This window comes from Tachypleus tridentatus, chromosome 10, assembly GCF_004210375.1.
Source record: "Tachypleus tridentatus isolate NWPU-2018 chromosome 10, ASM421037v1, whole genome shotgun sequence".
Lineage (NCBI taxonomy): Eukaryota > Metazoa > Arthropoda > Merostomata > Xiphosura > Limulidae > Tachypleus > Tachypleus tridentatus.
The window spans coordinates 80,906,569-80,923,818 of NC_134834.1; the positions used below are offsets into that span (position 1 = coordinate 80,906,569).

Here is a 17,250-nt window from a genome sequence, read left to right on the forward strand (position 1 = left end):
TGAGTGTGGTGCTTCTCCACACTGGGTACGAGGGGAATCCATAGTTATGTCATCAGTGCTTGTCAGCCAATCAGCATTCACATAGATGGGTATTTCTTGTTTTCTAAGCAGCATAGAAACACCAATGCGATTGTTCACAAGATGAAAAAAAGAGGCCTTTTTCACCAGATTGTCTTGTTTCTGGCAAATCTAAAAGGACTAAAACTGTGAAAGGGCTCTGTCTACAATCATTACGCTCAGTCATTTGAAATAGTTGGCATCTCTGCAGTATGTTTGGAATCAAATTGTGAATTATAATTCAAACTTTAATGTTATGTATGAATTAATTTCTTAATTTAAAAGAAATATTAAAAGAACACCTAAATATAGATTTTAGTGAGTCACGTGGTTTGTTGAATGCAGAATTTTTTATGTCAAAATACTATAGTTTTGTACAAATTAGAAACTCAAATTACTAATACTGACAAGCTGTAATATAAAATAAGAACCTCATTTGTTTTTATTTTGCTTAGATATAACGTATGTACTGAATCAAACACAGTGGACATATTTTGCTCTTTCTAATTTTTGAAATGGTTCCTTATATACTCTTTCTTCAAATTATTATATGTGAATAACCAATCAACAGTTTAGTATGGTCCCTCATTGGTTTTCTCAGCTATTTTAATCTGTGGAAAGGCTACTGTTTTTTTAACTAAGATTTTATGAAGGTAGATTGTGTCTTTAGGCTGCTTAAAGTTTCATATTTTTCAAAAATCTAAATACGTCTTAGTTACTAAGCTTAACAAATTAGTGGAATTCTGTGGTGTTAATATAGTTATTTATGATATGTGATTATTCAACTGTATGTATAAAACATAAAAGAAAATTTTTATTTGATATCTTCCATGTATAAAATTTTAAAAGGCTTGGAAACCTACAATTAGCAGTAAACGAGTTCAAAAGTCATAGTAAGGAAAGATAATTGTTTGCTTTATTTCCAGAATTATTGTTCAATATTTTAAGAAAAAGAAGTTTAATAATTTATTTTTAAATAGTAATAATCTATATACATATATGTAATATATAATAATTGAAATGTGACTGTATTACAAGATACTAGTCCACCAAAACACAGCCAAGACAAGGAAGATTAAAGGTCAGTTTTATATTACTGGATATATGACCTGAGTGCATGTGCACTGTGTAATGTTTGCTAGGCATGACTGGAGATTTGGTATAATAAAAAATAATAAATATATAGCAATTATGAAACTTAAGCTACTTAGACTAAACAGTTACACTTTTGTATCATAATATGTAATCATTCTAGTTAAAAAAAAACAATTTCTGTTTATTCTTAATTTTTTTATGATTTTTATGAGATTTGTCAAGTGACAGACCCTTCACAGAGTATGTAAAATAATATAAAATATAAAGTCTTACTGAAAACAAATGTTTCAAATGCATTTAGGAGGTTTTAGAGATTACACAAATAATATTTGAACTTTTTGGGGCAATGAATAGTTTTCTTAATCATAACATGAGATCACTTTGCACTCAGACTAGTAACAAAACAGACTTTAATTTCACAAACAAGTATTTAGTAAACATTTCATTGAAAATGTGATTTTTTGTGTACAAAAAAACTCAATCTTTACTGAAAGTCTACCAAATTTTGTGAAGATACACATGATGTATAAAAAGTTATAATGCATATATTTAACATGTGCAGATGTGTAAATGAACTCATATTATACTGAGCCCATCGTGAGAAGGTTAACATACTATGATTTCAGATACCTGGAAGTTTAAATTTAAAAGTTAAAGTTAATTGAATGTATATGTATCATATTTATATTTGCTAACAAGCTTGATACATGCAGTTTTCATTCTTAACACAAATATATTTTAATGTAAAAACAACAATACAATTTATAATAATAGTTATTACAAATAGTTATCACAAATAATGGTTTATATACAAGCTTTTTCTAACTTGCAAACAGTACTCAGTCTTCTATCTGGTCTGTAACTGATTATTGGTGATCCATGGAGAGTTAGTTAATTTTATGTTGTAAAGGAAAACAAGTAATTTTAAAAATTACATTATAGAGAAAGACTGCTGAGATTGGACTTCATCATGTATCTATTTTCATACTTAGGTTTTTAATTTTAATGAATTTATAACTGTAGTTTCTTACATCACATGTTTGATATAAGAAAATACACAGCTTTCCTCTCCAGGCAAAATCTTGTTTATAGCTCAGTGTTTTAAGGCTTCTTTCCTGATATAATGTTATAATGCTCAGTAGTTTGATTTATGGATTCATCAGGCAGGCTGAGATTGTCATACACTCAAATAATTGTTATAGTCTTCCAAGACCCTTGCTACTATACAAGAACAGCACGTAAGCATGAGCTTTAAAGCAACATTACGTGTCTACACCAGTGAGTGAATATGTAGGCATGGCTTTTGAAAACCTGTCTTGAGTGCATTAGCTGCTTTTCTATAGTAATGATATTTGGTATATTTTTATGTGTATTTTATCAAAGTGTATGCTTTTGATAGTTTCTGATGAAGGTGAGATGCTGATTGTTAAGCAAGTTATTATCAGGTGAAATAAGTAATTTGTGTATATACTGTATAAAATATGCCTTTCTCTGTACTTTTTATTAGTTTTATGAAATAAAACTGTTTAACCTTTACAATTCAATCTTAGTGGGTTTTTTTAAACATTGGGTGACTATTGATCTGAATCAACTTTATGATAAAAGGAATAATGTCAATTACATATAACTGAAAACTAATAATTCTATGAGTTTATGGTTTTAGACTATAGTATTTTTCATCTTTTGTTGTTCCATAGTTTTTTCATTACTTTGTGGAAGGTTGCATACTAGTTCTTATTACAGTAATTTTAAGATGCCACTGAAATACAAGCCGGTAATTGAAAATTACCCATTTATAGGTTTTAAACAAGTGAAGTGCCAGAAGCACAAACCATATTGATGAGTTTGGGATTGTGCTTCCTTGGAAAATGTTTAAACTTTCAGGTACTCTGAGATATATTCTGTTGCATTTGTTGTGAAGATTCAATAAAAATGTAGCAGCTTTTACTTCCACTGATTTTTACTTTCCCCCTTCCCCTTCCATGAGAAGGAAAATCAAACATTTTGTTTAGTTGCACATCATATATTAATGTTCTGTGAAAAAGATTTAAGTGCATCATTGAAAGGGAAATTCTTAATCTTGCCATCTAAATATTCTAATCATCTGTGTGATAGATAGGTGATGGGAAAATAGTCATATGGCTCATATCTATATTTATTGAATATTATTTTCTGGTGTGTCATACTCAAACAATATGCTTTTATAAATTAGTTACAATGTATTGAAAAGATGTATTTATGAGATATAAATATCTTGATCAAGGCGTATTGTCAGCAAAAAGAAAATTTACCTAACCTTTCAGAGGTAACAGTGACATCAATATGATAAGTGAAACTAAAGGTCATCAATAAATATTTGCTAGTTTTTGATGTCTTTTTACAGTTTATAGCCAGAAATGATTTTTGTAATTGGCAAAATAGACTATCAAAATGATTTATTATTTACTTTTTTAAAATGAAGTCTGATTTCAATTTGGTTTTGAAATTAGTATTTAGTTCAATGGTGGCAAGAATACTGTTTGATTTCATGATTGCTTGAAGTACCTACAGTTAAAGTACTGATTGATGTTTATGAACAATACACATGGAAATAACAGAAGAAATCTAATACTTTATTAAATGTTGAAAGATAAAGAAACTATTTTCTGTGTTGTAGATATATTGTGGTTGTACTGAAATAATTTTTTTTTTTCCTATCTTTTTGTCCTCATGATCAAAGTTTTGTCCATCTATAAGATGGGCACACAGGTCACTGGCTAAAAGCTTAAGTGCCAGTTACTCATGATTCTTCAGCTGGTTAATAACTGTTGTCTTATACAGAAAATCAAAATGTGTTGACTCTGAATTCAAACTCTTTGCCTACCCTGCAGGTAATTTTCCTAACTTGTGGAATGAGAAAGCTCAAAAAAAGAATAGTATTCTTGTATTGGAACCACTTTAGTTTATGTTCTTACATTAATCAAATATCAGTTGAAAATAGCTTCAATTTTATGTTTTTTCTTTCTGCTAGTTGTGCTTCATCCTTAACAATAGTTCCTCTTATAGTTGAGCAGTTAAAGAATAATCATAGGGAGACCAGATACTGTAAAAATACCAATTTTTAAATTTTATTTCTGCAGGTCTTTGAATGTGCTGATAGATAATCATCAAAGTTCTAGTTTTATTCTAGATTGGCCTTTTTTTTTACTTTAAGAAATATCCACTTTGTTTTGTCAAGTAAATGAATAATGGAGCTAAGGAAAAGAGGACAAAACAAACATTCAGTAGCACATGTGAATTATCACTGCTGGTCTGTATGACCATTTTCTTTAAATTTTAATTTTAATAATTAGTTGTTTACAAGTATTAGGAGGTCAAATTTTTAATGTAAAGCTGTCTGCAGATTGTTCAAAGTGCAAAGATCAAAGAAAAATGTCCTTTCCAGAAGTAATGTACATTTAATTTATCAGTACCACAATTCTCACTACTTATATTGTTAAAATCAACTATATGCTGCAAATATTTTCTTGCTTTCTTAATTTGCTTAACAAATGTGACATATTAAACATTTGTCTAAAACATTAAATTGTGCTAATGATCCCTTTTCTTCAGGCACTTGATCAATAATGTTTTGTATGTAATATTGAAAATTTATTGCAGGGAGAGGATACAACAAAAATGGAGGAAAGATCGTTTAATGATAGCTGAGACACAGCGCCAAAGGCAGCATGATAGTAAAAAGCGAGAAGAAACTGGAAGAGATTATCTTCAGAAAGAATGTACGTAAATGAAACAAAATTCGTATATACTAGGTATATTCGTTTTAAGAATTTTAATGAAATTAATATATTAAAAAAGGCTTAATTTTTTAAAATTTTATATGAATATCAAACTTAATATTGTAGTAATTTGAACAGTATGAAATCTAAGAATACTACTGTGGTGCTGGGTTATGAATTGTAAAAGAATAAGTTTAAGGATTTACACCTCAAGTTGTTATGGAGTGACTTTTGAAAACTAAATTGATATAATATTATTTCAGTAATAACATGTTACTTTCTGGGTATTTGTGAGTTTTGAATTTCACTTTTGAAAATAATGGATAAAATTAACTCACCACATAGTTACAGTCCATGTTCTATCTAATAACAGTATCCCTACAGTGTAAATTTCATTGTGAAAGACATCACGATAAATCTGTTATGTTTGAAGTACAACCGACTTCTGTACATCTTTGTCATAATCAGTCAAATATGTGAGAATGATGATTTCCCAGTACTTGTTTCAACAGTCTGTTCTCAAAGAGATCAATAAATGCTATGCATGGTAACAGTATGCCTTTATATGAAATAACAAGAGTACCTATTTCATTTTCTTCTTGAGGTGTATGACTGAGAGCTTGATGAACCTATACCCTGTTGACCTTGTTTTCAAATGGAGATCCTTCTTTGTTATACTGTATACTTCCCTTGAGTATATTCACTTTGTCAGCTGCAGTTGTTACGCAGCTTGCTGATTTACCTTTTCCAAATTCTTATAATGTATGCAATCTTCTAGTTTCCTGTAGATTTATTAGAACCATCTAAACATATACATTTAGTATAAAAATTAGAAAATATTTTATTTTTGAAATGAGATGTCTAATGGATGAAATATCATTGCATTTTTTTTTTTTATCTAAGTTTGCTGGATATATAGAAAAAATTGATGTTGATTTAAGATTACTCTGTGAAATAGAATATTATTTCTTGTTATTGTAGTAACATTCAAAGAAGGTTTATGCTACTAGAGATTTATTTTATTTCATTATTATAGATGGGGGAAAAAAAGATAAAATACAAGACAGGGACAAAGAGAGGAATCATGAGAAATCTAGACGAGAACGCAGTCGCAGTCCTCTTCCAACCCACAATGAAGAGGAACCCAGAGAAACGGAGAAAGAATCTATAATGCATCGGAACATATCAAGTGGTAAGGAGACAGTGCAGTTAAATGTATATATTTTTTTTTATATTTTTCTAATTTAGTATGTGAATTATTTTACCAGTCTTGCAATAGTAATTGAATAGTATTGCATTTGCAAAAAAAAAGTATGATAAAAGAAAAATGCACCTAGGCTCATTTTGGCACTTCTAAACTTGATTTTAGTCTTTAAATATATGAGCAAAAACAATGGTAAGTCAAACACAATTAACACAAAAAGGCTGGGAAATATACACTACAGCTGCAGTGAAAGAATCAAACAAAATTACTGCATTGAAAACTTTAATTTCACAGGAAATAAGAATACCATGATTCTAATTCAAAAGTTTCATTTTCTTGAATTTTGTAAATAGTAATGAGCATTTTGTGATGTATAATTTCATACCGTGAAAGCATATCATTCAAAAAGTAAATTTCCTTAGAAATTATTTTCTTCTGTTTTTGTCCAGCTGCACCATAAATAAAACAATGATATGTCGATGGTGTTAAAACATATACAATAACGTTATTTTTCCTGCTCTTCAATTACTATACATGTTTATTTCAGGGCATTATTTATAAGAAAAGCTTATACAATTCTGCTCTTTCATGCTTCTTAACTTTGTTGAAGGAGCGTAAGAAACGGCACTCTTTAAATTTCCAGGAGTGCAAAGACCACAAACAAGCAGTGTGATGATGTCAGAATATTGTTAATCAAAATACTTGAAAAATAGAAATAAAAAATTTGACTATCTCTTTTTAGTTGTTTTTTTTAAAAGCTAAATCTTGAATCTATCTGTTGCTTTTATTACATTTAATTGTTTTAAAATTGAAAGTGTGCAATTATTGTATTCCATTTTTAATGAGTAGATAAATCCAAGTCTGCAGAAGAGAATACAGAAGAACAAAGTGATGTGGAAGTAGTTAGTGAAGAAGAAGAAGAAGGGTTGAAGGCTTCGGAAGGAGAAATTTCACCAAGTGAGAAGTCAGCTTCTGGAAGCAACACCAGCAACTCTAGTGACTCTGAAGGTAAGTAGTTGAACTGTTATACTTTCTCTTCATTCCAACACTTATTATTCTTAATACAGTTACCACTTAAGTACATTAACCCTTTTTACAACAGGCTTGGTATAATATACACAAACTCATATATGCATTTTCACACATTAGGTATTTACCCTGTAACTTTAGATACAGCATATGTGCATTCACAAAATTTGTCAGACCTTTAGTAAAAGTTACAATTTTTTGTACACAAAACATCAGGGTTTTTAATGAAATATTTTTACTAAGGATTTGTTTGTGAAAATGTTGAGTCTGTTTGGTCACTAGTCCAAGTGTTATGTGATTTCTTGTTATGATTAAAAAATATTCTTTATCCCAAAAGTTTCAAATATTATATGTTAATCTGTAAAACTTCCAAAATACATTTCAAACGTTTTATTTCAGTAAGACTTTATATTTTATAATTTTATATTATTTTCTATTCCCTATGCGAGGTCTCAACAGACAAATCTTGTAACTATCATTGAAAATATTAGGATTTTATTTATGAATACATATTATAACACAAAAATACAAATGTTTAGTCGAAGTTTTAAGTAGCTTAAGTCTCATAACATTATATATATTTTATTATATTGACGTTCAAGTCATGCCTAGTTAACATTACATAACATGCATTGATAAGGTGCACATACATTCATATATATTGCTGTATTCAATAATATACAACTGACCCAGTTTTGACTGTGTGTTAGTGGACTAGTACTTTTTTATTGTACAGTAACATTTAAATTATTATACATGTTATATATATATATTATTATTATTACTTAGAAATAAGTTATGAAACACATTTTTCTTAAAATATAAAACAATAAATAAATAAGTAAAGCAATTATTTCTTCTATCTACAGCATATGAACTTGATTGCTGCTGGACATAGGTTGCTAAGCCTTTTAAAATTTTGCACATTGAAGATATCAAACAAAATTTACATTTTATGTATACATATACAGTTGAATAATCAAGAAATGATAAATAACTAAACTGATACCATGGAATTCCACTAATTTATTAAGCTTAGTAACTATGATATATTTAGATTTTTAAAAAATATCAAACTTTGAATAGCCAAAAGACACAACTTACCTTCATGAAATCTTGGTTTGAAAAAAAAAAATTGTACCCTTTTCACAAATTAAAATGGCTGAGAAAACCACGAGCAGGACATTTTGAGCTGTCGATTGGTTATTCGCATGTCAAGTATTGAAGTAAGAGTATATAAGGGGCAGTTTCTAAAAATGGAAAGAGATGAATGCAGCCATTATCTTTGTTTCAGTGCATATCCATATATCAGCAAAATAAGAACATGAGGTTCTTATTTTATATTCTAGCATGTCAGTGTTGATAATTTGAGTTCCTATTTCTATGAAACTATGAATGTAGTATTTTGACATCACAAACATCTAATTTTAATCATTGCTGCATTCAACAAACCACGAGACTCACTAAAATCTATTTAGATGTGCTATTTTAATATTTACTTTTAAATAAAGAAATTAACTCATATATAATATTAAAGTTTGAATTATAATGTACACTTGATTCCTAATTTATTGGCATAAATTCATAAAATAGTGGTACAATAAAATTTTGAATGCAAGTCTACAAATGCAATGACTTGGCTTTTGACCTGTGACCCATTACAAAAGGGTTAATTATAGAATTATATTGTATTTTGAAGTACATGTTTCATACCAGATTTTCAACATTTATTGTGTTTGAAAGAAAATAAATAATACATAATCTTTCAATAAAAACATGAAGCTCTTTCCTTTAAATTGTGATTATTATTCTAACTAAATTATAGCTGTAATAATTTTCTTCTGGCTCATTTAAAAAAAAACGATAAAATTTCAGAAACATAGTTTTCTAGTTAATAGGTACAAGAATAGAGGAATGCATGCTTTAAAAAATCAAATGTAGAAAAGTATTTTTACAGAGTTATTTTCATTAGTTGTTAGTGGTTATATAACTATAGTTTTTTCTACAGTTAGCCTCTCAATAAAAATTCAGAAATAATTGAAAGTCTTGTGTATTTCTATTGTAATAATAAAAATATTTTATTATTTTAGTATAACTTTTATTAATGAATAGAACTAGAAGATACACCTGATGAAATGATTGTATTATAATATGAAATTGAAAATTTGACCTATAGAAAGCAGTACAGAGAGTGAGGGAGAAGGAAAACAGTCTGAAGATGAACAAGATAAAAAGTCTGGTAATTCATTTAGATTTTAAATATAAAATTTTGTGTATAATTTAATCTGTCATGTATTACAATTTACCTTGGACAAGCCTCCAATTTATTATGTTGCGTATTACGACTTCAAATAACTGGAAATTTTAATTTTAATTTAGAAGTTAATTAAATGTTAACATGTATCAAATTTCTGAGACTTGTCACAAGACAACATCAGAAATCTATAAACATTCGTAATAATTCTGTAGTCCTTATATTAATAAGTGTTAATCACAATTAAAGTTTCCAAGACATACTGACTGTTACTGACCAGTAATGTTATTTACTATGTCTTGGCACTTTAATTAGTAAACTTTTAGGTGAGGTTCTAGAAAGTTTAATTGGCAACATTACTGGCAATCACATTGTTGATTCTTATGTTCAAAAATCTTCAAGAAATTTAGAAAACAAGTGTGAGTTGCACAATACACATTTAACAATATTCATTACATGCATGAAACTGAAACAAATGCAGATATTAAAATAAATGTGTAACAGTAAATCCATTACAAATCACGTGTAATTCATTTTAAAAACACAGTTTTCTTGTATTTAATATGTGTATATGTTACAGTGGTTTGAAATTTTTATGTATTTGGTTTTTGCTTTTAGAAACACTCATAGGTAATTACATTTAAAGTTGTTTTGGTGAAATTGACTGTAATTGGTCATCCCTGCCTAGGATGATTTATTTATTTTTAGAATTTTAGTATTTTTTGCATATGGAGATGATTACAATACAGATACAGTACATTAGAATATATCTGTATTTATCGTAAAAAAAATTAAGTATTGACATTAGATGGCCCTAGGGTTCTAAATGGGTATGATGAACTTAATACATTTCTTCACATATAGTCAAGCTGTGGGCTATTTTAACATTCTTTATTTTCTATAGTTTCTGGAAAGTACCATCAACAACATTATCTTATAGTTTAATAGTATTTATCCCAATATTTTTGGTTATTATAAGGACAAAATAACATTGAGAAATTTAAAAATTGTGACTTACCTCCAAAATTAAATTACAGCTGAAATATTGAGATTTCTTTTTTTGTGTAAGTTTTATTTAAAAAAGTACAAATTCTTAACCACAATTTTCGACTTTTGCCACTTGTATTTATTATTGAGAGAGCAGTAGAGATTGGTAAGTTTCTCACCTGAACAGATACAGCTTATCAGTGGAAGAAACTGGGTTGCAAATTTGGTAACTTTCCATAATTTGAGGTTTATATCTAGCTCAAATAATGTGAAAATGCTGAATTTTGAAGTTGGTGTTATCAAGAAGTGAAAAATTCAACAATCTGCTCTTTTTTTCATAATCTACTTACCTTGTAGCTTTCTGCCATTTGTGCATACTTACACTACATTAAAAAATGTAAAATTTCTTATGACATATCTAGTATATCAGCTAAGACAGTCATCCATGGGGCTCTGAGGCTGCAATTGAGGACAACTCTAGACATTCTTCAGGGAATTTTGATTCACTTTTTCCTGTGACTTCCTTTCTTTTGTTGACTTTTCAATCCCCCCGTTGGATAGTGGTAAGTTTAAGGACTTACAGTGCTGAAATCTAGGGTTCACTTCCATATGCTACATTCAATAGCAGATGGATCAACATTGTTTTGCTCTAACAAAACAAACTTACCTGACAAAATTGTGTTCCAAACAATGATTATCAGCACAGTCAATAAAAAGAAATACAAAATGTTTCTGCTTTGGGATAAACTGTCTCTGATATGTTTTTTCAGTTGGTTCAATTGAAACTATAGACTAAATATTTTGACATCACAAAGATCTAATTTTAAGCAGTGCTGCATTCAGTATACCACATGACTCACTAAAATCTATATTTAGGTGGGTTCTTTTAGTGTTTACTTTTAAATTAAGAAATTAACTCGTGCTGTTTGTTGATACTGTATGTTTTAGCCTACCACTGCTAGATAGATAGAAGCATATTCCAACTTTCTAATATATCTACTCCTCGAAGTTAGGGATTCAATGGCAGAATTTGTAGTTAACTAACGAATAGATCAGTGTCCTCTAGTGGGACAATGTAAAGTCTGCAGACTTAAAACTCTCAATTTTTTCATTTTATTTTCCTAACACTAAATTTTGTTTGAAAACTTTCAGGATTACCATCTTCATTGATGGTAAGCTAGAACCATTGATAGCATACACATTAATTCAGTTTTTGACTTCTTTGTTTATTACTGCTGTTATTGTGGTCTCATCTTTCATTAGCTTAATTATAGTTCTGCTGCACTTGAGGGTCCTGACATAAGCCCCTTAGTCATTGTTACCAAGAATAGATTCAGTCCATATCCAAAGGTTCCACTTTTCAGTCAGAATGCTCCCTGCAAAGTTGGTGATTATTGTGTACCTTGGTGGACTCAGCAGATAGTTGGAAGTGGCTTTGCTATAAGAAAAACACACACACACACACACACATTGTGTACCTTCAGGGTCTTCAAGGGCTTGGCTCCAAGAATTTTTGGATATGTAGTGATGGATCCATGGATACTACAGGTCCTTGCATCATGATTAGTCTTTCAGTTAATGTAATCACCAACATTATCTGCCCAACTTGTTTCTATCTTCTGCATATCCTCTGATTTCAGAACTTAGTTCTATGGCTGTCGGAATTTGGTAGGACAGTCATGATAGTTCTTCCAGGGTTTTATTCCAGTCATTTGTTGGACTAAAGAAAATGGGAGATTGGTCTTATTTGTATTGATGCCCAGATTATCCAATGTTCACAAATGACTCATTCCTTAACCTGAGTTAGTGTTGTTGTTATTTTTTTATATACTAGGACTGAAGATATGTATAATCAGTGTAGTTTGCTCCTATTTGAACTTTGTCATGCTTGTGGTATCCTACCACTATTGGCACTTGCAGTGCACAGGGGTTAGGTACTGTAGTTCAGGGTTTTTACCTTTGAATTATCATTGGCATCATGTGGGTTCTGTTAAATTATACAAGCTTTTTCTCATCATCTCCATTCTCTTCCCTTGTGCATATATCATTTAGTGGATGGCTGGTTACTGTTGGCACAGTTTTTCAGAATGTCACATCTGGATTCTATTTTTAGAAATATCCAAGGCAAAATTCATTTTCAGAGCTGAGACATATTCTTGCTCCAACTCAGTATTTTGTCAGCATATGTTTTTATTTTTCATCTTGTTTCTCGGTCAGGCTCAACTGGCTCCCATCCAGCTCCATGCTTTTGAACAGGAAGCCCCACTGTTACTCACATGTCCTTCTCCCAATGTATGGGCAGTTCTTTCTGTTTTGGGAATGTGGGTATCACTCACTGGTCTTTTTGTAATCAAAAGATCATAATCATAGATTCATTGGATTATCCAGTTTTCCTATTCAAGATCATTCTTCAATCTCGAGGGTTTATTGGTATATATTGTCTATAAATTTGTTTAATTAAAGTTTCAATGTAACTTTTTAAAAAGTCATAACGTGTGCTTTGACGAATCAATGGACTGAGAGCATGAGTGAAACAAGTAAATGCAATAACTAAAAAATAATTGGGTGTAAAATTGTCTTTTGTTAAAAATTAATAGGTTTTAATGTTTGGTAAGGGTCTATATATGGATGACAAGGCTAACCTACACAATATTTAAGTCCTTGCTTTTTGTAAGGTGATAACTTATGATCTGGGATTATGAAGGAGAATATCCTCAGACTTTACTTCAGTAATTCCACAGTGGTGTCTTGTATTTCTCTTCAAGGGAGCATTGAGTCCAGGGTTCCTTATTTTTTTAACCTTTGATATCTTTTTTTGAAATCACTCCTATCATATCACCCTTCCAGCTTGACATGTTCTATCGGTGATGACAAAAGAAGTAAAATAATTTTTTTGACCCAAACAAATTCTTGCAAACAGATCCTGCATTGCAAGATTTTTCTGTTGGATCAGCTCTTGTTTTGAAACAATGATGATCAGTGTGTTGACCACTGTAGATTACAACTATAGGACTTTCCCCCTTGTCATATGTTACCCATTATACTAACTATAATTTGTTTTAGTCCAGTGTTGAGCTCTGTTGATAATACCAGATTGGCAACTATTCCCTGAATTTCTGCTTCTGTGATATTTTGGGTATGCCCACCACTTCCTCTTCAGCTTACTATGTGGAGGCAGAAATGATTTCAAATGGTACATCTGGCAATCCAGAATCTCAAGTTTTAAACATGGAAGTTATGCAGTCCTTTACACAATATTATGGTTTAATTTCTATGGTTGACATGTATTTGTCTCAGGCTTTGCTTAAATTCCCCAAAGAACATTTACCAAGGGAAATGCTGCATATTTTGGCAATGTAGTATTGAGAGGAGGTTGAACCCACTTCAATGAGAAATGCCAATCACACCTCATTTTTGACCTGGTTCTTTGGCAAGGGTCTTGCATCTTCTACAATTGACCTGCATAAGGCAGCCTTATCAATTACCTTTGGGTGCTTGGGACAACTTTTTTCTCTTTTTGAGTCCCTATTACTCTGGCTTTCTCAAGTTGCCTTGGGTTCTTTGTTCTCAGAGACCATTCCAGTTATGTAATTGGTAGATTAAGGTTGCATAATGTGTCCTTTCTCAATACCATTTATAACTGTCACCTTGTATGCTGTGTCTCACCTTCACCTGAAAGTTTATTTTTCATTGCTGCAGACCTACAGACATAGCGGGCAGGAGTGATTTGCAGTGATTATCCACAGAACATTTTATCATTTTACCTAAATCCTCAGACTGGTTCTTCCCTAAGACACAGTCAGCCATAGAATGGGATTAATATTTTTCACCAGTTCCTCTAATCACTATTTTTCACTTTTGTGACTGATCAGATTTTGATCATTTGTTATGACCATTGAGGGTTTTAAAGGTTTTTGTTGCCCACACAAATGTCTTTAGAGATTCTAGAAACAATGTTTTATTGATTTTGATCATTCAGCTTCTGAGGATTTATCCCTAGTTATTATTAACAAAATGGGTATGCAGTTGTTCTGTGTTGCTTATCCTGGGTTGTCTTTGAAGGCAAGGAACCTTCTATAAGTCTCATCTAATTAGATTCATCACACTTCTTATGTACCTAGTAACCCAGTTGAATTATCTGCTGGAGGATATTTTGCAAGCTGGTATGTGGACCTCTTCCAATACTTTTATTTTACATTATTTTCATGGTCTGGCAGTATCATCTGAGGATGTTCGACTCTCCCCTTTAGCTTTCTTAACTTTTGCAAAATTATAGAGAAGGGTGATTATTTTCATCATTATGCATGTTTCTTTTTTACATTTCAAGGTCTCTTACCTCAGTTTCATGGGATTCCACTCTGTGTAAAATGTTGTCCAGGCAGGTGTACCTTTATCAAACCAATTCTGCACTAGCAACTACTAATGCAATATGCTTTATCTAGGTTGCAACAAACTTTGTATAAATGAGATGTTCCTTAAGACTTCTTAGAAGCTTAACTGGATGGTATTACTGTACTATGCTAGACCACCACTCACGGACTATCATGAGTAGAGCATAAATGGATTTTTCCCTTCCTGTCAATCATTGTATGAATAATGCCCTCACCACAATCCTTCTCCTTCTCAGTGTGGGGTTCTAAATGTAATGTGAGAGTATGTATTGAAAGTTGACATTTTCTTGAATTGAAAATTTATTTCCAGTAATATTTTCCTGATCTCTCACTTCCTACTTTTCTCCCACTTAGAGCCAGTGTTAGAGATTGTAGATTAAGTCACACTCAGAAAAATAATAACATTACCTGAATGAAGTGCTTTTATACAGTACCAGGACAGAGAGTGCATTAATGTAGGTGAAGAGTATCACGAGACAAATATCGCCAAGAACAATAAGTGTGGTGTAAAAGATTGAAGCAAGCAATACAAAAACCAGACAACTGCTCAGATGGGCAAAGGGAGGAACCCTGGCAGTTGAGTAATAGCTGTAGTCTGAAGAAGTGATGAGTATTACTGGAAATACTTTTCAATTGAAGAAAATATTAACTTTTAATAAAATACTTCTACTGAAGATTTGTCTGTGAATTTCTGAGTAGAAGAATAGTTTCGTGTTACAAATTAAAATACTTATTTTTGCCTTATAATTATTATATTCCATTTACATAATCTCGAACTTTCTAAATTAATATGAACAGTTTTTGGTAAAATTATATTCTATATGCTGTTTTCTGTACCCTAACATTGACTGTAGTGAAATCTTCAACAGACAGGGAAATGAAATATTGACCATAAATGAAGTAAAATTATTTAAAAAACTAAAGGTAAATCCTTGCTCTGCTTTTAAAAGACACATAGGGCTGGTGTTTTAACTCTGGTTTCAAGTAGCACATGTGAATGAGAATGATGACTCATTTTCTCTTCATCACAGATTAACTCCCTGCCAACAGCTGGCATCCATCATACAACTGCATAGACTGGAACAAATGGGATAAAAGACAGAATAATGTGGTTTAGGCCAGCCTCAAATTAGCAACCAATTTAACTACGAGTCCAAAACATGAAGCCGTGTCCATTTGCTAGATTGTCCCTCATTTTATCTTCACAGTTTCAGCTCTTGACCTTCTCATATGTTATTTTTTTTAATTTTGTTGGTTTGTTCTCTGTATTATGGACCAGCTACTCTATCAAAAGCAATAAATAAGTCAAGGGTCAGAAGTAAAATACATGCTTTATATGTGATTTTCAGTCAGGAGAGCTTAAATTTTAGCCTCCCTTTGCTTGATTAAGTTTATTATTCAAATAAAAATTCATTTACCTTTTGAATAGACATTTTATAACAAATTTAACAACCACTAGTCTAAAAACTACAAAAATCTAATTGAAAATTTGTAATTAAGCTATCAGTAGCTTAAAACAGTTAACTCCTCAGAGCTATACAGTAGTCACAGATAAATAATCTGTAACCAACTGTCTACCATACCTGCCAAAAATGAATAACCATGATAAAAGGTTTGTAGAAGAAAGGCTGATCTTTATATTTTTTTATAAACATGCCCATTAAATTAGCACATGTGGTAGAGATAACTACTTTGAAATCTATAACAAGATGTGGGGAACCTAGTAGGAGGCTAAAGTTTTACATTCTGACTTGTTGGTATCCATTTTGTTTTAAGTTTCTAATTTTCTAAACAGTCTGAAACTCATAATAGGAAAGAAATAATAAATCTGTAAAGATCTCAGAGCACAACTACTTCAAGTGTTACAAATTTGGATTATAAACCACATTTTAATACCATGTTTATTGATATACATTGTCTATAAAGTTGTTTAATTGAAGTTTCAATGTAACTGTAAAAGGTCGTAATGTGTGGTTTGACAAAATTATGGACTGAAAGCACTGAGTGAAACAATTATGTGAAAAGGAATAATTGAGTGTAAAATTAACTTCTGTTAAAATTAATAAGTTTTAATGTTTGGTAAGAAAAAATTTTAACCACAGTTGACTTTTACATAGTTGAAGAAGATGGTGAGGAAGGTAGTCAGAAAGACAGTGACGAAGAGGAAGAAGAAAGTCCAGTTCCATCACCAGTTGAATTAAAAGAACAGCTTCCACCTTATCTCCCAGCTATCCAAGGATGTCGTAGTGTGGAAGAATTTCACTGTCTCAACCGAATAGAAGAAGGAACATATGGAGTTGTCTATCGAGCTAGAGATAAACGATTAGGTCTGTGTTTTTAATTTTAACAGCATTCTTCTTTTGAAAGGACTAATTCTTCTTCCAATCTAATGTTGACTTTTAAATATCTTTTGCCACTTTCTAAATTCAAAATTATGCTATTCTGATAATATTTAAGTTTGATGGGAAAAAATTA

At 30.8% G+C, this 17,250-nt stretch overlaps 1 protein-coding gene across 2 annotated transcripts in view; it reads left to right on the forward strand.

Annotated features, from left to right (window-relative positions):
• The window catches only part of Pitslre (cyclin dependent kinase 11B pitslre), a 48,174-nt gene that overhangs the window by 11,612 nt on the left and 19,312 nt on the right, over positions 1-17,250 (forward strand). For both annotated transcript variants that reach the window (XM_076462410.1, XM_076462411.1), the window contains 5 exons: positions 4,792-4,910; positions 5,947-6,102; positions 6,964-7,122; positions 9,320-9,382; positions 16,893-17,102. In XM_076462410.1, coding sequence (XP_076318525.1) covers positions 4,792-4,910; positions 5,947-6,102; positions 6,964-7,122; positions 9,320-9,382; positions 16,893-17,102 — 707 coding nt within the window. The remainder of the gene's footprint in view (positions 1-4,791; positions 4,911-5,946; positions 6,103-6,963; positions 7,123-9,319; positions 9,383-16,892; positions 17,103-17,250) is intronic.